This window comes from Nipponia nippon, unplaced genomic scaffold (assembly GCF_047370975.1).
Source record: "Nipponia nippon isolate SJK-2023a ecotype South Korea unplaced genomic scaffold, ASM4737097v1 scaffold_10, whole genome shotgun sequence".
NCBI classification, from domain to species: Eukaryota; Metazoa; Chordata; class Aves; order Pelecaniformes; family Threskiornithidae; genus Nipponia; species Nipponia nippon.
Window position 1 is genome coordinate 20,666,781 of NW_028262291.1, and position 20,032 is coordinate 20,686,812.

Consider the following 20,032-nt stretch of genomic DNA (forward strand, 5'->3'; position numbering starts at 1 on the left):
GGCAATGAGGAGAGGACGTGCCCGTGACGGATGCCTTGTTTGAGGGATGGGCCAGAACAAGGCCCTGCTCTTGTTGCCTGTGTAAATCACACTACACCTCCTCTAAGATCGCATGATTTCTCCTTGGGCTGTAGGAAACTAGTGCAGAGCTGAAAAATTACTCCACTGCCCCTAAGGCTTGATCAAGGCTGTAACCACAAGGTTGTCTTTCTTTTAGTGACAGCAAGAGACCTCCCAGGCAGGATCTCCACTACCTGGGTCACCTCCCAGCTAGCTGGACTGGTTTCTAAAAGTCCAGCCAGCATTTCCCCTCTTTTGGGGACTGGGCAGCAGACCTGCCCTCCCAGATGCATCTGCAGTGGGCCAGCTCTCCACCCGCAGCACCAGCTCACAGTCTGCGATGGCACCTTGAATTCAGTCCATGACAAGCCCTCCTTGCTGTCCCGCAGCCGCCCTGCCCTGCCTGCCCCCCTGCCCACACCTCCCTGGAAGGTCCAAAATCTTCACAGGCCTGCTCAAGGAGCCACGTACACTGACACGAGGCGCACTGTCCCCAGCGGTCACATGGTCCTTTGCCTCAGCCAGGAGAGGAAAGATGTTTACCTTCACATTTCCAGTATTCCCCAGGGGAACTTCAGAGAAGCAAGATGCTGCCAACAACAAAAACATGGCCAGGATATGCTGGCATACCGAGAAAGCTATCGCAGGGCAGGATTCACCTCACCTGGCACTGGATGGTACCAAATAGACGTCTAAGCCATCTCAAATCCTGTTTTATCAACGGAGAGACTGGCACTACTGGAGCATGAACCATCTCACTAATCACACCCCAGAAGTGTCCGTGTCCTACCACAGGTGCAGACACTGCCCATGGCAATGAGCCCAAGCACATCAGGCTCTGAACACAGTGGCAAGCCAAGAAACCATGTAGGAAATGATCCTGAGCTGACCTGTTGTTTCTATGTATTTGAAGAGCAGGTGTGTGTGAGACTTTCCCTCCTGAATGCCTCCTGGACTTTGTCCTCCTTGGCAGCCAAAGAAAGTATCTCCTTTTCATCTAGCAATGAAGATGAATTTGTTCTAAGTGCAAAGCAACCCCAAGCCTTCAACATGAGTAAGTAACGGCCTCGGTAACAAGCACGACAGCCATGAGCTCTGTGCAGGAGGTGGGCTGCGCAGGCAGCTGCGATGGGCCTGTCCCCAAATGGGATGCTAAGGTCCCTGCAACACGCCGGGCTCTGCAGAGCTGGGAGGTGCAGAACGCAATCCAAGTCTGAGCAGGAGCCGCCTTCACTTATCAGGGCCCATTTGTTTGGGTGGGATGCTGTCCTGGACATGCTCCCTTCAGGAGGAAGGGAGCATGAAATACACTGAAATAACTGGCTGGCAGGCACGGAGCTCCCCACTTCTTTCTCTGATTATTTTTTAAAGCTCTGGCTGAGCAGAGCCTTTCAGTATGCAGGGCAGCACCAGCCACTCCAGCAGAGCTGCTTGCAGGACACCAGCTGAGAGGCCTCCTGGATGGACTGTGCTTCTGCTAATGCTGAGGGCCAGATCCCTTTGCTCCAAGCCCTACTCCCTGCAGGGCAGCTGCCCCCAGCTAACCACTCCCTCCCTTAGCAGCATGCACTGATAAGACTTAGCTCCTGGCAGAAAACTCTTCCCCGCGGCGCTGATTTATTAATAGGTGAGGGGGGAGCAGTTCTCACCCCTCTCTCCTGCTTACATGCTAGAAATCAATTTGGCAGCTGGCAGCAAATCCCGTTAGGGCAGCGAGATACCTGAAGGCATCGGCAGCTCCTGGCCCATTACAAGAACAAGGGGATGGACCCTGGTAATGTACATCCAAAACCAGTTGCATCCAACTGGAAGCAAGGATCCTACTGAGATAAATATTAATAGAGCCTGCAAAGGCAGGGATGGGAATAAGCTCATTCATTAAATGACTTTGTCCATACTCAAGGGACCAATGCAGGATTTTAACAGAGGAAACAGTGACAAGAAAGCCCACAGTGAAACTCCCCATATATTTCCCTTTTGGGCCAAGAGAATCGAATTCATGGGTAGCCCATCATGTCTGACATTTCCTAATTAGCCTATTAAAGCCCTGGCTGGCTTTTACATTTTCTAGATGAAAAACCTGGAACGTGGATGAGCAGAGGCTAAAACCAGAGCAATAATTTCCTCTATGGATCTGTTAGAGCTGTGCAGATCTGATCTGCAACAGCCCTGTTTATTTTGCTTGTTCTGGAAACCGTGACAGAGAATGGTGTGGCAGCTCTGGGAAACCTTGCGGTGCACCCGCTACCGGCAGAGAGGAGCCCTTCTTCCCCGTTTGGTTGGGCTGTGATCACAAGCCTTCTCTCTTAACAAGCCTCCCTGCTGCTCCATGCATGACAGCCTATCACTGGGTCTCATTACTCATTTAGCTTCAGAGCTAAACTCTTGCACATACCACTCAGCAGGTCAGATTGCCCAGAAAGGACGCAACGAAGGTGGCATGCAGAAGACTCATGCCTCTGACAGACCTGTCCACCAATGCTTAGCTCTGCTACCTGCTAAGTTTTCATGTGTTGAGAACTAATTAGCCTTCCTCCACCCCCTCTGCCAAAACCATATTAACAAGATGCGTGCATGATGGAGGGAAGTCAGATTCCTACTGGTGCCACTCCTCTGCTGCCAAGTAGCTTCACCTTCTTCTCTGTGTGCCTGAAACCAGTCTCTGACCTGCTGGGTGACACAGCTGGAGATCCACCTTGGGAAAGCAATGGCCAAGAGCTGTCTCTGCACACACATGCCACGCCACTACACGGCATGCGACTGCCTTGGTTAGGCCATCAGGGGGGCAGAGTTGGTTAGTACGGGGTGGGGTGGCTGTTCTGAAGGTCACACACTGCCTGCACCCCTAAGAGTTATCACTGGGATACCTGAAGGGAAGTTAAAAGAGGAGACCCTGAGTTAAATGGTTTTGATTAAGCCCTCAGTGACTCTTACTTTTCACACATGAGGGCAGAGCTTTTTTTCATTTCTCCAAGCCCCCTCCACCACCGCAGAGAAGCTCCTGGCCCCATCCAAGTTGTGCTTGCCACGAGATGAGCTCACAGGTACTTTTGAGAGTACTTTCCAGATCCATACCCAGAGTTTTGCATCTGCAGATACACACATGCAGACCCAGCTAGCTGCCCCAGTTTCCACACACAAAAGCTCACTTATGCTTTTTTTTACCCTTCGCCCCTTTGAAATCAAAGATGCAAATTGAGAAGGAGGCTCTGAATATTTGGAGAAGACAGTCCTACCCATCACCCACTGATATGACCCTGGCTATAGAGAAGGGCCTGATGATTGTCAACAGTGCTGACTGTCAGCAAGGGCTGCAGACTTCGAGCACGCAGGGAGGGTGCAGAGCATTTCTGAAAACTATGCTGCCACTTTCTTCTTTCTATTACAAGGTAGGATTTTTTTTTGGTGATGGTCATGGTCAGCGACACTGGCAAAAAGTCAATTTTAGGAGTCTGTTTAAGGACACAGGCACTGTTGTTGGGCGACTTCTGACGGGAAATCCTGCCTGCATCCGTAGTATTGCACAGAATCACAGGCCACATAGTTTTTAATGATTTTTGATGGATGATTTCCTCTAGGACTCACCAAAACTGGACAACTAGCTTCAACTCCAGACTATTTTGTAGGAGAAAGTGTAAGCATCACCATGATGAGTCGAAGTTTTGGGGCTTTCTCTGTTACTCTGCTCCTCTACATTATGCTGACCCAGTAGAAAGAAGACATAAACCAATTCATTAACTCATAATGTAATTACTGCTTTATCAACTGATTTAAAAATATCCATCTAACGTAGTAACTTAAACTGGAAAACAATGTCATGATGCTTGGTTTCAGACTGCAACATCAATAAAGTTGTAAGGCACAGTCATTTGGATCAGCATCTCAGAGTCTGCAGTCACTAAAAGAGATGTTTTGAATCTCACCTGAATATAAAGCAAATGCCCTGTTGAAAAAACAAGAGATTGCTCCCTTACTTCCCTGCCTTGTCTTTGCTGCAGCATTACTTAAAATTATTCAGTCATATGAAATTGGAAAGTCTATTTGATCTAAAAAAACTAGAGGTGGGATGCCTGACCCTAAAGGGGTCACACAGGGGATGCTCTGACACCTGCTTACAGAGGTCAGCTCTGCTAATAAAATTCCAGTATGCAATGTCTATCCATAGGAAGCGAGAGAAATCCTTCCAGGTAGGTATGGAGCAAACAAACGTGTTAATGTTGGGATGAGCTACTTGGTCAGTATTCACTCCCATAGTGATGCAGGCAACAAGAACCTCAGATGCCTGTGAATGGGGTGAACTCCTGTGGGGCCATCAGCTCTGAAACCACCCAGCCTTCCTGGGCTCTTCCTTGGGCAACACACACCTCCCTTACAACTCACTCCGGTCAACACTTTTTCTCAAGGCCTTGGCTTTGTCTCTTGCATGTTAAAGATCCAGGATTGCAACAGATACACTGTGGGGCTGCTGCTAGGTCAGGTGGCTGAGCATGAGAAGGAATGCCCTGTGTCCCTCACCTCCTCCAGCCCGCTCTGCACACTGCAGGCTCCATGCTCTGCTTGGTTCAGTGTCCCTGCCTGACTCACAGAGTAGGGCATGGTGCGGATGAGAGGAAATATGTTAGGACTTGTTCTGTTTTAGTGCATGAAGGCTGCAAAAATAACCACACTTTTCTGTAATAAGAGGTTGATTAGCTCTTCTGTTGATCAGCAGGTGCTCTTTAAAGAAAGCATTTCTGGACCAGCTGTAGCCTTAATTGAGGCAAATCGTCGTTTGTTTGAACTGCTCTACTTGCACAGTTCTGTGTTTAGCTTGCAGAAGAAGCTGAAAGACAGCATCAATCCTTCAAGACTGTGCCGTGTACATGGCTCCAACATACGCTGCCACCTGGGTGTCTTCTAGGACTGGGGACTTTTGTTCTGAGATGTTGTTGAGGCAGTGGGTCTGTCTGGCAATGACTGCAGCATGGCCCTGGCAGTCAGGGGCCAAGCGGCGCTCATCAGCCCAAACCTCTCTGAGGCCTTTGTGGATGAACAGACAGCTGGATGGTGGTGGTTGATCTCTCCAGGAGGGCTCTCATCCATGATGGGCCTGAGGAAAAGAGAGAAACACTGGTGAAACTGCACTCTGGATCTGAATATCTGCATTCTCCCCACCAGCTCTGCCATTTCCTGCTCTGAAAACTGAACCAAAAGCTGCCAGGCCTGGAGCAGCACAAGGCACACCAGCTTCCCACACAAAGCATGTGCTCTCTGCCTATACTGCTCTATAATGACCACATTAACTTCAAAATCAAGGTGTTATGTCACAGCTCCTCAGTTTTATTTCTTCAAAGAAGCAACATGATGCTAATCTTACAGTAAGCAGGTTCAGAAATAACCATGTTTTGGTGCATGTGACACTTATCTAATGCCTACTTTATTTTCCAAAGCTCTTTCTAAAATGAATTAATGTAAGTTTCAAGGGAAAAAAAATGAAGTGGGATGTCAGGAACTTGTCCAGGGGTTTACCCAAGGAGAGTCTTGAACAAGCACCACTACAAGAGCTCTGCAACAGACATGTGCATTGGCCCTGCATGGGGAACATGGGAATGGAGCAGTAAGAACACAGGAAAATTCTGGGCTATTATTCAAGAAAATACAAAATTTCCAACGCTCACGCTATAAGGAACGTGAGAAAATGTTTCATTTAGTGTTAGACGTCAAAAGTAAATGTCAGCACAAATAAAAGGAGTTCTTTTTACTCCTTTTAGGAGTAAAAGGCAGGAGACTCCAGAGACAACAGTTTGCTTTTTCCTGCTGTGAAGTCCCTCCTGTTTTCCCCAGACACGCTGCAGGCAGTGCTGCTGGCAGCACACATACCTGATGCTTGTTGATCCAACAGCTGCTGGTCCTGAAATAGGCCTTTGCTGGCCGGTGGTCCCAGCAGGCTGGCGCTGCCCTCGGGATCCGGAGGCAGCCGGCACACTGTGCTGGCTCAGGAGAGCAAGTTCCTTGCCTAGAGGCTGGGCTGAAGTTTCTTGATGAGCCCTTGACTGGCATTGCTGTGTCCACTGTCTGTCTTCCTCTTGGCTGGGTATTTTTAGGCGTCTTACCCTATGGTTGCTTGTTTTCCAGGGTCTTGCTGCAACACCCGTTACAGATGCAGGTGAAGGGCTTTTTGGAGGGGATGGAATTAGACAACGGTTCTGGTTGGAGAACACTGCACCTTCCTGAGCCTGTGACGAACCTGAAACAGGGGGGGAAGTGCAGTGATTTATCAGTTCATCTTACTCCTAAATGCCCGACCCAGTGAGCGAACGGTTTTGGAGAATGCTGTGTGATGGAGCTGGGTGGGTAGATGTGTCCCAGGGCACACAGTGATGCTGGCCTTGTTGAAATGCTTCCTCTGATAGTCGGGGGTTTGGGTTGCTCAGCAGCCTCCCTGCCAGTACTGCTGGTGATGTGCCAAGCACTGGAAATGCTCATGAGCCGTGCACAGCTCAAGAGGGACAGACCAGCTCACCCATCCTCCTGTTCTCAGGCAGGATCACACCTGCATCATTCCTGACCAGTGTTTGCACTGACTTGTTTTAAATACCTGAGGACCCCATCCAGCAACCTGAAATTCAAGGCACAGGAATAATCACAGATGAGTGGATCCCCTTTTTTTTAATCAGAGGCAGTGGTGTAAGAATAAGATCTTGAGATTAGCCTTCAAATTACGGAAAGTGCCTGACTGCTAGGGAAAATATTGCACTACATGCAGGACTACTGTCTGGCTGTTCATATTTTAGCCCATGTAATCCTCAGGTACAACATACAGAGAAGAAGAATCTTGTTGCTGACTTATGGATATAATGTGGATGCATATATGCTTAAAACCATTCCATATATAGCAGGGATCCAATTGCACTTGTCTATTAAAAGAACCAACTGTATCTAAGCACCTGATGTGCAAGGTCCAGGGCAGGAACACAATCTAAAGAATGTGCTACCAAAACCCAGGCCCAGAAAGTTCAGCTTTATAGCTCCTAATTGATGGGGATGTATTTTACTGTTGAAGTAACCACATAAAGCTGATATAAAATTGTCCCTGAACAGTTTCCATCATACTGTATGTTTAAAAAATGTCTAAATTTCATAGGGTTTTTATATGTTTTTAAGTAAAGACACTCTGAAAGACTGGTATGCCTGACTCAAGAGCCCGAAATAACACTCAACAACTTCCAAAGAGTGCAGATTATATGGATCTGATGCTGCAAACACTTTTACATAAGAGTGGTTTTGCTCAGATGACTTGTCCTTTCCTGGTCAGAAAGATTGCTTCCACCAACAAGTTCTTCTGTGAGAAAATCACATTGGGTAGGACACACTTCTGAAGTTACGTGTTGAGGCATTTAAATACCTCTCCAATCTTGACACAGTCTCAAGTCACAGAGGTCAAGTGTATTTTTAACTGCCTTGCTGAATAAAGTCTATCAGTTGCTAAAGTTTTATCAGGTATTTGCTCTGCGAAACACATATGTCTATTAGTGACAGTGGGCAAAGGCAAAGTGTTTGTGATTATTTGAATCTTGGCTATTATGGACAGCTGCTTGTGAATTGGGATCTGGGTCATCTGCCCCCCACCTTAGGTAACACTAGATTTCAAACCACTCCATCGATCTTGTAACCAAATCCTAGCAGATTTCATTACAAGATGGGCAGATCAGTGCCCAGCCACTCACTTTTATAGTCCTATAGGGCATGACACTGGTACACCATGAGATGTTTGGGGCACTGTCTACTCAATCTAAAAAGATGATGAGATCATAATAAATCATACTCAGTATAAAGAAACCATATTAAATCTAAAGAAGATCAGATTAAATCTAAAGAGACCATGAGATCATAATCTAAGACTTCTGTGGTCACTGGACAATAGGCCATTCCTTTAGATTTTTCCAAAGATCTTCTGTTCCTGTTAAGGAGATATTGTTTATATTACTGTTAATACACGGAGGCTTTGAACAGTTTAATGATACTTCTGGTTTTTCCAAAATATATTGTATTTTTCCAAATTTTAATAGATCCATTTTTGCCCTTGAAAGAAATGTAAAATGAAAACTCACATGCTAATATTGATTGAGGCAAAAAAAGTGATTATTAACAATAGAAATAGGTTAAAGTTGTACTTTTGTAAGCTCCTCTACTTGATATCTATTTGGAATAACAATTATTAATATTTCTAATATTCTCAAATACGGTATTCAACAAGTAGTGAAGAGTGGGAATTCTGCTTTCATTCATGTAAATGCAATCCCAGAGAGATCTTTGGCTTTGTTCCTGAGTAGAAGAGCATGTTTCATTTTTAAACTCTTTACTGAATGCATCCCTTTGATTGCATATCTTTCCAGAATTCTCAGTTGCCCAGTTAAACCTTCATCATTAGCTCAGCCATTATTTCCATCAGTGCCAACTGGGGTAAAACATAGCTCAGTTGGAACAACAGTATTTTAGACTCACCTGGCACTGCTATAAATTAATGACACAAGGTAAGAGACAAGAGGCACACCCTTCTTCTAGACTTGATGCTATGTTGGTGTAAGATCAGCTTTGTTCCTCTTAATTCTACAGATCCATGCTGAAATATATCAACTGATGGTCAACACAGCTGGCCACCATGTCCTGCTTTTTTTCCAAATTGCTGCTCTAGAGCACAGAAGCCAGATCTCATAAAACACTGCAGTTACTAATACACCTATCTACAAACTGTTAGTAACACGTGTCACTACCCGATGCTAACCCTTCCCCAGAGGTTTAGGTCCAGTACCTGAGGAAGACTGGGAGAGACAGGAGTGGCAAGAAGAGCCAAGAGAAATCCTTTCAATGAGGTCCTTATCACAGGTCTCCCTCAACTCATCTTCACAGCTGTCAGCCAGGCTGCAGTCTTCACCCTCTTCCCCATCGCTAAGAGTTACCTTCAGTGCTTGGGCGGCTTTTTCTTGCTGATCTGTTTGCAGGCACCTGGACAACATAAAGTATCACATTTTCAGTTGGCCTTTGAGCTGTGAATATGCAGCCAGGCAAGTGCAGCTTGCCTTGGCCACACAGGGAAACACCGAGACAGTGGATTTAGTCACCCACTGTGATTTCCTACTTTCCTGGAGATAAGGAAAATAATTATAAATGGATCAGCCATCTAAGCTGCCTGTGTCTGATTATCTGAAAGTGTCCTAAAGTTGATCAAGTGAAATGGGGCAGATTTAAAATACTACACAGTGAAGTAAGGTTGGAGAAATAAAGCCAGTTTTACTTCCAAAACAAACATTATCTGTCTATGAGACGGGGGAATCTCAGCATGGCGTTATGTTCCTTTCAGCCTTTCATATGTTTAGGCCAATGTGATGCTTGCAGAAAACCTCATCCACTTTCACTTCTTTCACTGTCTGAAGGTAGACACTGTCAGGGCCAAGAATGTCTTACCAGTTATGAAAAGTCATTTCCTTGCTCTCGCTAAGCAAGCAAGCCCACCCTGCCCACGCTGGTCTTCAGCCTGCTCTAGAGAGAGGTCAGAGCTTCCCCCAGATTTCTTCTCCCTTGCCCACCACACAGATGCTCCAGCAGCGAGGACTGATAGAAGGATTGCCACCGCAGGGACAGGAAGGCAGGAGGCCAAGATTATGCCCTGAAACCACCACCAGGTGGCCAAAGAGTTTATTTTATTACTACAACAGAAAACGAATGCCTGTTTTACTGCACGACAAGATTTCTCCTGCGGTCTCACCGCTTGTGCTGCTCTCTCCATACTCTCAGTTCAGAGGACACATCTCCCTGGTGCAGATCTCCTCCTATTCCAGAGCCATAAGGGTTTTCCGTCCTCATACCGCAGAGTTTCAAAGGGCTCACTGCAGGTGGCTGCAAAAATGACAGAAGTTATCTCGATAACCTCAGGAGCTCTCCCCAGCTCCGTTTCTAGATTGAGGATTTTAGAAGGCATCAAAGTCCTCTGTTACTCCTGAGTTTTCAGATCACCCCTCACCATTTTCTTGCTCTTCAGTTTTAAGAAGCCCCACGCCCCAGTCACATGCACTGTTACAGCTTGAGGAACCCAGGGTGGCAGTAACAAAAATGCTGATTTATATCTTGCTGGTGTATAAGCCTGTAGCATCTATGCCAATAAGCATATTAAGACCAGTACCACAGAAACTGCATCATTCAGCATATGACTGTAGTCCCCTTCCACATCCTAGTTTATAACACACAGTATTTCACTCAAATGTTCAAAATTTGTTTCAGAAAAGCTTCTAGTGCTTGGGCAGTGGCAGCAGAGAGACAAGGGAGGGACACATTTTTTCCAGTGGCTCTTTTAACATCTGGTGTCAGCATTAAGCAAGGCTGCCGCCAGTGCAGCGATGCAGGTGTCCTGTGCATGCTGTTCCCCTGATTTAGCACAGCCTGTTTAAATGTATGCACGTGCATCCGTGCTGTGCTGAACCTCAGGGTCCACGAAAGCTGACCATGATGAGCCAGACTGCATACCCTTACACACACGGGTATCCTCTCACTAAGTTACTGCCAAAATGAGCAGGCTGACCCGCAGGGCTGGGGTACCACCCCACTGCCAAGAGGAACAAACCTTGGGTTTGTGTTTGTTTAGTCAACAGGAATGACCTGGCAGCATTAGTGATCTGACTATTTACACCAACATCAAAGAAACACTGCTGGAAAAAACCTTTTGCTTAATAGGTGTTGTAGAAATACCAACAAATGTTGCAATCCTGCCTTGTGCTTTGCTCAGTCAGGTTGATAGGAAATGCGCCGCCAGCAGCCAATACGTGATTTTCATGTGTTCCTTTACAGCTGATGGTTAATTCCTGCTAGCACATGGGCACCTTTGTAACATCATGGCAAGAAACTCTCCATCCTCCTCAAGGCCAATTGCATGTTGGGGGGCTTTTGGGCTACAGAAGACAGTGAACCACCACAAGCCACAGTGGGAGTTCAGTTTATCCCAGGATTTATGGGGTCACTAGGCAGGAATATGAAGTATACAAGAAAAACATACACCTAGCTTTTGCCTCCTTGCACGAAGGGCCTTGGTGGGGTTCCCACATATAACTTGACTGAGTCCTAAGAAAAAAGGAAAAAAGAAAAAAAGAAAACATTTTACTCCAGTGTTTCACAAATGGTGCTGTCTTTGAAATCAGTCAACGTCATTTCCCATAGACAGGAGGATGTAATATTTCATGGTGTAGGTTCACAGTGTCAGCTGGCATGGCCTGACACTGCTGCTTAAGAGGCAGTTTCTCTGTTTCTACCAGAATCTGTCTGCTTCTGCTCCTGCCCTGCCTCCTCCACTGTGCTGGTGCAAACATTTGTGTGGCCACATGGTGAATCAGATCAGGGAACAGATCCAGATTAAAACTAAATACGCTTTTTCAGGTTTTTTTTGTTTGTTTGTTTTGCTGGGTTATTTTTCAGCTGGATCTTGATCACAATCAGGTTACCCCTGTGGCTATGCAGATACTTTTGCCACAACAAGAGACAAAGCAGCAAAGGGGCAGTAAGAAGCAGTGAACATTGGGTGAAACTGTCTCTATCAGGAGTGCTAGCTACCTAAAGTGCATGTGAAATTATGGTCTCATTCCCTGGCAATATTCGGTTTCCACATACTTTTCTGAATGCACACTCAGCTGTTGATACGGCATTGCTTCATCTAGTTCATCATCCTGAGTCCTACCTACAGCAAGGAACTGATGCAGGACTGGCATCTGAGAGAAGCAGCCCACAATGCTGGGAAAGCAAACATCATCTTCCTATCTAATCTGCACTCTACAGGCTGGTGGAGTTGCACCGTCAAGGTCTTTCCACGAGCTGGGGAAGGATGCCATGGGAAGCACCAAATATTGTACCAGAAGTGAACTCCCTCTCCATCCAGCTGTCCCCAGGAGGTGCTAACTTGGCAGTACTTCCAGGTGTCCAGGGCGCGAAGGGCAGTGGTACGCCTGTAGACCAGGTATGTGAAGTCAAGGAACTGACTCTTTTTGCTGAGGCACCCACCCCTGGAAACCCAAAAGAAAGTGCTCCTAGACAGCAGCAATGCTGCTGCAGTATGAGACTGCAGTACACACCGTTTGAGCACATGATCCAACGGGGAGTGAATGTGCATCACCATGCCTTTCTAGAGGACTGCCTTAGACCACATTCCTATGACTGAACAAGATGTGCCCAAATGTGACTTAAGTGAGCCCCAGCTAGGCTGACGTGTAATTTAAGGGACTGAGCAGGACAGCTCTTTTCACAGGTGTGAAAGGCAACTCCAGCAAGGGAGCACCATTGCAGTATGGGGTTGTTAAGAGGGACAGCAGCACATAATGCAGAGGTGAGGGGCTGAGAAGGGGGAAGCCCAGACGACTTGCACGTTCTGCTGCAGGGGGAAATAAAGGAAAGCCCACGCTAGACCAGGTGAGTCCCATGGACGAAAACATATGCTGAACCTGATGTAGCAGCAGCATGGGTGGGTGGTATTCAAAGCACCCAGGCTTTCATCAGCAATAATAACATTCAGAAGGAGGTGGAGGTGTGGGAAAGAACAGGATTAAAAAATGTACATTACCATGTGTCAGATCACTGGAGTCGTCTTCTGGGAACAGCTCATCAGAAACAGTGGGATCTGGAAGAGGACAGCCACTGTACAACAGGTGGGCATTGCTAGATCTCCTTGCGTTAGCAGACCACTGCGCAGTTCCAGGTCTGGAAGCTGTCTGGGGTCTTGGGCCGCATCCAGACTGCCTTGCTAGTGCCCCAAGATACGGATCTAAGAGAGAGGCTAATGTAAGCAGTCGTGCAAGGCTGCAAACCGCACCATCACTGCCAATATGGTGACTGCTGCTGCACACTTGGAGCTGTAGGGGACAGAAAAATCTGTCATTGCAGCTGCAAGAAACATGCTGGAATTGGTCAAGCCTGGAGACAGTGGGCTTCTTGGTGCCGCACGCAGTCCCCCATAGCTGTTATCTGCAGACAGCAGAACCTGGGGACCCTCAACTAAACCAAAGTCTCTTCCCACCCTCCTCCTGCTCCTGGGCACCAGGGACAGGCTGCTGGCTGAGGATGGGGTCAGGAACTGCTCCGTGCTTGCCATCTGCCTCCGACTGCCCCACAGGTGAGCCTGGATGTGGCCAGGCCTCTGCTACGTCCCCTGCCTGCATGCCTGGGGTAAGAGTAAGCTGCCCACCTGCCTGTGGGGGAACCACTGCAGGCTTGCCACAGGCACAGTCCAAGTCCCCAGTCTCAAAATATATTGCTTAAATACCCAGACACAACACAGATGGTGATGGCCACCTTACCAGAGGTGTTAGTCAATCAGGGCAAATCATGTACCAGGAGTTATGGAAAAAGAAAGGCGAAAACTCAGTTTTTGTAATGCTACAGGGCAGGGTGGATGATACAAAAGCAAGTGAAGGTAGACAGAGCCTTGTCCTCTTACCTGCCCAACCGCCGGCTGTCCTGGGAGCACAGCACAGCTGTAAGAGCAGCATGTGCAGGCAACAACCCACAGGAGAGCGAATTGCATTTCAGTGCCTAGATGAATAGCGTGCTTTGTAAAGCGTTGAGCATCTACCAGCTCCACAGTAGAGCAATCAGCTCTGCAATAATATGGCCATTTCTTTAAGAGCTGAGTGTTAGGGACCTTTAAAGTATCTTGGTTATAGTTGTTAATATAAACCCATGAAATACACAGCGCATGAAAAGTACCAGAGTCAACATTGCTATCGGAAAGAAAAAAATATGGGGATGTCTGAACCTGATCATATGAGCTCATCTGTTCAGAGCTGAAGGCAAGAATGTAAGTCTGGTTACATGAGGAAACAATACGAATTCACAATTTTATGCTCCGTCCCTACTGCTTCTGTCAGCCCACATTGTTAACTCGTTTTCTGAACCATAGCTGTGTTGCCAAAGCACGATCACTGAGGGATCAGATTTTAATGGATTTTTCCCCACCATAACTACTATTACAACTAATGATTTGGACCCACAGGGATTAAATAAATGACAAACGTATGTACTTATTCCAAAACAAACTAAATTTTTAATGGAGTACAGTTGGCAGGCAAACCACAACTAGGGGGGCTGGGAAGACAACTGCATTGCCCACACTAATGGGAAGCAACGGGAGCAGTTATAGGAAATACTTTGTAATATTTAATGGTACGTGGTAAAGTGCATGCAGCACGATACATAAAAGCATGGACATCTGAACTATAACCAAGGCTACAGGCAAGGGGACAACAGATTTATTTTCAAACCATTTACTCTCTAGTAATGAATGTAATGGACTTAATCACAGAGGCAAAGAAAAGGGAACAGATCTATTACGAGACCACGCAATCTCAGTTGCTAGGATGTTGCTGTTGTTGTTGTGGTGACCAAATTGCCTTTCCTATTATGAAATTGGAGTAGGAAATCCTGCTACATTCACGCTACATGGGATTGACTGCTACCATGGAAAGGGCTGTGAACAGCTGTTGTTGAAACATTCCTTTCCAAGCTTTGCTTCTTACCATCATGCAGAATGAATGCTAAGTACAGACTCCCACCTACTGCTGGACTTGCTTGATGCTCTAGAAGTCGTCTGCATTTTTCTGGTCTTGATGCCCAGCTTAGGACAGCTTTCATTTAAATCTGTGCTGTGCTGAATTCCAGCTTCCTCATTTCCCAAGTGAAGACGACAACATCCTTTGTCCCTTCGCTATAATTAAACATTGGCTTTGAAGAGGCCACCTTGCTCTTCATCTTTCTTTTTCACACATCATAACCTGAAAAAAATGAACCCTGGTAGGAAACCTGACATACCTAACCATGAAATGCCTCCAGCTAAACCACCTTCCTTGATGGATTCCTTGATGATTAGCCAATCCTCATGCATCTTCTTGGAAGGAAGGAGAGCAGTCTGGCTTGCTGGTATTTCATCCAAATACTCCAAGTGGGGAATGATTTTTTTTACTTCAGCTCTGTAATTATAATCTGGTTCCTGGAGAAATTGAGAAAGTGGTCACTTGAACAGTTTATTTAACAGACTGTGGACTTCCACCAGCAGCACAGCAGTGTTCAGTTTGTATGACTGCCATATAACTTGAAACGCCTTCTACGAGGCAAACATATTCACCTCATTCAACAGAAATAAATACAGCCAGGAGTTTCATTTCACTGTGCTTTCTCCTCACATAATTTGTACTCAAATTGATCATGAGCACGTCTTGAGCAGTGCAAACAGATGGCCCCTGCCCAAAGGCTCCTTTGCTGTTTACCCACTGATGACTTTGGCATTTGTCTTTGTTATATCATGTATAATGTACAAAAGTGTAAAAGGCCACTGATGCCCATGGAAAGCCTGGGCACCCTCAGCATTCAGCCAGCCTCTCCCCCTGCTTTTGCGATTCTCTGGTTGCTGCATCAATACTCAGGTGACAGGAAGACTTGAAAACATGTTATGAGTGTTGCTACACCTGCTGGTGGAAAGAGTATTTCCATGGATGGTGTTTTTAGGCACACCCATAAACCAGCTACAGTGAATGAACTGCACTGATTTTCTGAAGCAGTCTTCAGGGGCTTGGTGTGTGATTTTATACACTGTTAGAAGCGATGGCTTACTTCAAAGTACGCTTTCTTCTGCAAGAGGTTGCATGCCAACAGCAGGTGCACAGAAGGCTAAAACGGACTTTGGTTTCTTTTCTGTGTGCTGGAAAAACAATGTGATTGCTCCCAATGCACATGGACTCAGTGGGACAGCCATGGGAGAAAGCATGCGTGCAGCCCCCTTCTGCACGCGTGGGTGGAGCTGATGTATTACAAAATGCTTCATGAGCACATGCTAATGTCTGGGGACCTCTGAGCAGCAAGGCCAATCCAGAACAGTTACAACTGTGCTCAGAGCACACTCTGAATTAGGCTGTTTTGGTGGATTTCAGTGGTAGAAAAACACCTTCACGTAGCACATTCGTCTTTGGGAAAACATAGCAATACCTCAGGGCTGACTGGGTCATGCTGTTTTGCCATGGGAATATTTTTCGTTAAAATAGTCTCAGATTACAAAAGGCAGCAAATGGTGATGGCGATCTCTTCTACTTAAAGTGTAAAGCAAGAGTGCACTGCTAGTGGCAGAATATGAATCGACAGCTACTTACAAATCAATTGCTTCATCCAGATAAATGTTACGCTTTTCAAGACATTGCATGCAATATTAGAAAACCCCACAAAGCCACATCCTCTTTCAACATGGAGTTGTCACAAACAGAAATCTTTCTGTGGGACCTGGCTGGCTGTGTGCTCCCTCCCTCCACATGATGCAGCACCGAGGCTGGCAGAGAAATAAAGTGTGTGTTTGTGTTGTTAAGAGGCAGACACTATATTTCTCTAACTAAGCCTTTAATCTTAATTTAGAAAATGAGTCAACCAATCACCATGCTACCCCGTACCACATGTATTCTGAACAGTGCCTGGGCTACAGCCAATTTCCAGCCATGTCCTGTTGGAGAGAAGCAAGCATCGTGTTACACTCATGTTACATTACTGCAACAGAGGCTGTCGAATTTATCATCAGGTTGCTGCTCTTGGTTTAGCTAACAGGGGAAGATGAGCTCATCTGAAAATCAAATTACAGAGAGCAAACAGGCCATCTGAAGAAAAAGCAGTAAATTTAGCTGGACCATTCTGTAGATTAAAAGTAAATAAATAGGAGAGCTTTTACAGAGCTGTAGCAAGGGCCTGGCTACAAGAAGGAGCTTGAGGAATTAGAGCTGGCCATCTAAGGCACACCAAAGTAAGCCCACAACTATTCTTTTCTATATTTCAGGTGACTTTTCTATACCCTGAAGAAATACAAACAACATCAGTTGAAACCCAGAAAGCGACAAAGCCCATGGAGAAGCTCGCAGCAGCCAAGGGCAGGGACAGCTTTATAACCACCCCAGGGCTGAGCAGCTTCCCAACACGGAGACTGGGTGGGAGACTACAGTGAACTTACAGTCTGCCTCTGTTACAGCTCCATGTAAAACATACTGTTGTGCAGACTCCCTCACCAAATTCTGGCCAGCGTTTGAATGCAACTACTTGCACAGGGGTAGAGACAGCCATTCAGTGTGGAGAAGAGCAGTGGGGCACACTACCACATACCTCTGTGAACTCTCCTCTTTGAACTCCCATTAGGTGACAATATGCAGCACCGTCGCAAGGACTAATTTCCTCAGATAAACAAACCAAGGGCAATCTGACATTTCTCCATTACAAGTACATTTAAGGACTGAAGATGCCAAGTGAAAACTACATCTTCCAAAAATACCACTTTCGTTGAGCAGGAATGACAAGGGAGTAGAAACAGACTTTCTGTGCTGTTAGGATATACCGCACCATTTTTGTGGTAGGAAGCCATGATAAGAAAGTGTCAGAAGTTGTATTTGTCTCCGTGGGAGTAAAAGAGTAAGTAGGCATGCTTTGTCCATCAGAAGCAGGCAGTGCTTCCTTACTGTAGGAATGTGTTTTTTCCTCTCATGATTGCATCTTCCATAAGAGAGAAATGTTGATGGAGAAACCATTTTGGTTATAAATAGTTACAAGTGTGGTCTCTGAAGTATACTTCTACCAGTTCAAAACAGAAAGGCAAGCGTATAATATTTTCTTTTGGATTCCACAGAGAAAAATTATAATAGCTAAAACACTACCTTCTGTGGCTCCTTTTACTGAGGGATATGATCAAGCCAACAATTACATCTGAAAAATGCTAATAACTCATGTATCTAAAAAGTGCGAAGATTAAAAATATGCACATCTCTACTACACGATTGAGTTTTACTGATAGCACCTCATTTTCAAGTCTAAATCCAGGACAAATATCAAACCCAAACTTTTATGCAACTTAACAGCATGGGCACGATCACTCTAAAACGCAGAGCGAAGCTATGGAACGTGGCACAGTGGAGTCACAGCGCCAGCTCCTGCTCTGCTTTCTAACCCCTCTTTACAGTGCCATTGGGGATCGTGCCATCCTTAGTGAGTGCTGTGTATTGCGTACCTATATGTGTGTGCATAGGCCTGTGACCTTCCAAAAGACCTGGATGACAACATATCATGTGTGGGCCATAAATTGTCATCTGATGATATGCATTAGACATTATGCGACCAAAATGAGGAACAGTCTTACTTGACTAAGTTTTTTAAACTCTGATTTTCCACCAGTTACCTTTTCAGTACATGCCAAGATGCTTGTTTTTATATCCCGACAATGCTTTGTTTTGAAGCAGAGGAAAGTGAGAGAGAGTAATACAGCTCTGAAACTGTTCATGTAGAATTAGATGTCCCTTACTTTTCTTGTTGAGTGCCCTGGAACCCAAAGCAGATCAGGTATTACTGTGTTTTCATCTTTGTGACACAGAGGATCTCATGCCCTCAACAAAATACCTCCGCAGAAATGATTTTATCATTTCAGCACGTAAGAGGTGAATCACTGTATTTTGTATCTTCAGCTTTTGCTGAAGGTCTTTTTGGTCATTTTATTTTAACCTTTCAGGGGAAAGGACAAGCAGCAGTTCCTACAATATAGCTTTTCCTAGTTATCTCAAGCATCGTTTTTCTGAGGGTTCAACTTTTGAGCATGGTGGTGCTGGACCACTTGCTGTTGGACCAGAGAGCCTCCAAAAGAAATGCAAAAGCCCAGAGACAGATATCTAATTGAGACATTGCAACTGGCACATCTTGTAAGAAAAGTATTGGCTACTTTCTAACCTGCTGCAAGATCCCTACAGGATCCATACAGCTGGGGTCCATGCTCTCCTTGGCCTTCCTTTAAGATGCCTGTTTGCACTCCAAGCTGGGAGAAGACAGAACATTTGTATGGGTCAGAACAGCTGATTTCTAGTTTAATCCCATTCTCACAGGTAAGAAGGAACACACTGCTAGGAAACAGGCCTGAGTCTTTACTAGCACTCCTTGTATTTCATTTGTGCTCATCTTGGAGACAATACGCATAAGAGGATAAAATCAACAGAAGTGAAAGATGGGAAATGCATCCTATGATGCACTGATGACTCAGAATGATACAACAGGCAGATGCAGAAACCTTTCTCATTTCCATCTCAAACTAAAAAAGCACTGACAAAAATTAACACAATATGTGCAAACCAAGTCCTCACCTCTGCAGATTCTGCATTTGGCTTCAGACAAATAAGGTTGCCCTCCACTGTCAGGCGGCTCAGCTTGCAACAAAGTCCCAGGTACTGCATCTGGTTGATGTCCTCAATATTGTTCCCTTCCAGGTCCAAAACCTCAAGGTGATCCAACCAGGTCAGCTGGCTCAGGTCAGAGATATTGTTATAGGATATGTAGAGTTCCTCAGCAGAAGTAAACAGAATAAATATGTATACCACAGGCTTCCACAAACACTCAAGGTTCACAAAATATTTTCTAATATTTGAAATATTACATGGCACAGCATGAAATTCGCACAGAAGTGAACATTTTTCAAGTGTGGCTCTTGCTGCCTTAAATAACTAGGGCTAATATGGCAACAAATCCTATGCTGCATTAGGCATCTTCAGGATTAGACCTGAATGTTACATCTCATTTAAAAAAAATAATACTATAGCGTCTTTTAAACTAACACATGCAATTCAAGGCATCCAACCAAAGTCCTTTAGATAAACAAAGGGTGAGAAGAGAACAAAGACTACAAGAAAGAGAAGAGTATCAACTGAAGATAGTTTTGAGATCGTCATTTAGCGGGACACATCTATACTTACTTTTAGAGAGCTGCAGGAAGAGATCCCATCTAAATCTGAGAGCCCACAGCGAGCCATCCACAGGACGTGGAGATGGGACAATGTGGTTCCAAGATCCCTTATAAAAGAAACAATTCAAGCTCTATTTGAATGGATGAAGGAACTCAAGGCTTGCTTTCTTTTTCCTAAGACTAGGCCACTGCTACTTCCTTCAAATCTCACATTGTTTACAAGAA

General features: G+C 45.5%; 1 protein-coding gene across 8 annotated transcripts in view; it reads right to left on the bottom strand.

Moving 5' to 3' along the window:
• Positions 1–660: 660 nt before the first annotated feature.
• LRRC56 (leucine rich repeat containing 56) overlaps positions 661–20,032 on the bottom strand; it is a 68,702-nt gene continuing 49,330 nt past the window's right edge. For 7 of the 8 annotated variants that reach the window (XM_087746758.1, XM_009470324.2, XM_087746761.1 and 4 more), the window contains 9 exons: positions 19,818–19,914; positions 19,212–19,409; positions 14,881–15,058; positions 12,638–12,838; positions 11,087–11,151; positions 9,806–9,936; positions 8,852–9,045; positions 5,920–6,286; positions 661–5,149 (listed from right to left, as the gene is read on the bottom strand). In XM_087746758.1, coding sequence (XP_087602884.1) covers positions 4,957–5,149; positions 5,920–6,286; positions 8,852–9,045; positions 9,806–9,936; positions 11,087–11,151; positions 12,638–12,838; positions 14,881–15,058; positions 19,212–19,409; positions 19,818–19,914 — 1,624 coding nt within the window. In that variant the 3' untranslated portion in view covers positions 661–4,956. The remainder of the gene's footprint in view (positions 5,150–5,919; positions 6,287–8,851; positions 9,046–9,805; positions 9,937–11,086; positions 11,152–12,637; positions 12,839–14,880; positions 15,059–19,211; positions 19,410–19,817; positions 19,915–20,032) is intronic. The other variant, XM_087746759.1, reaches the window with a different exon arrangement.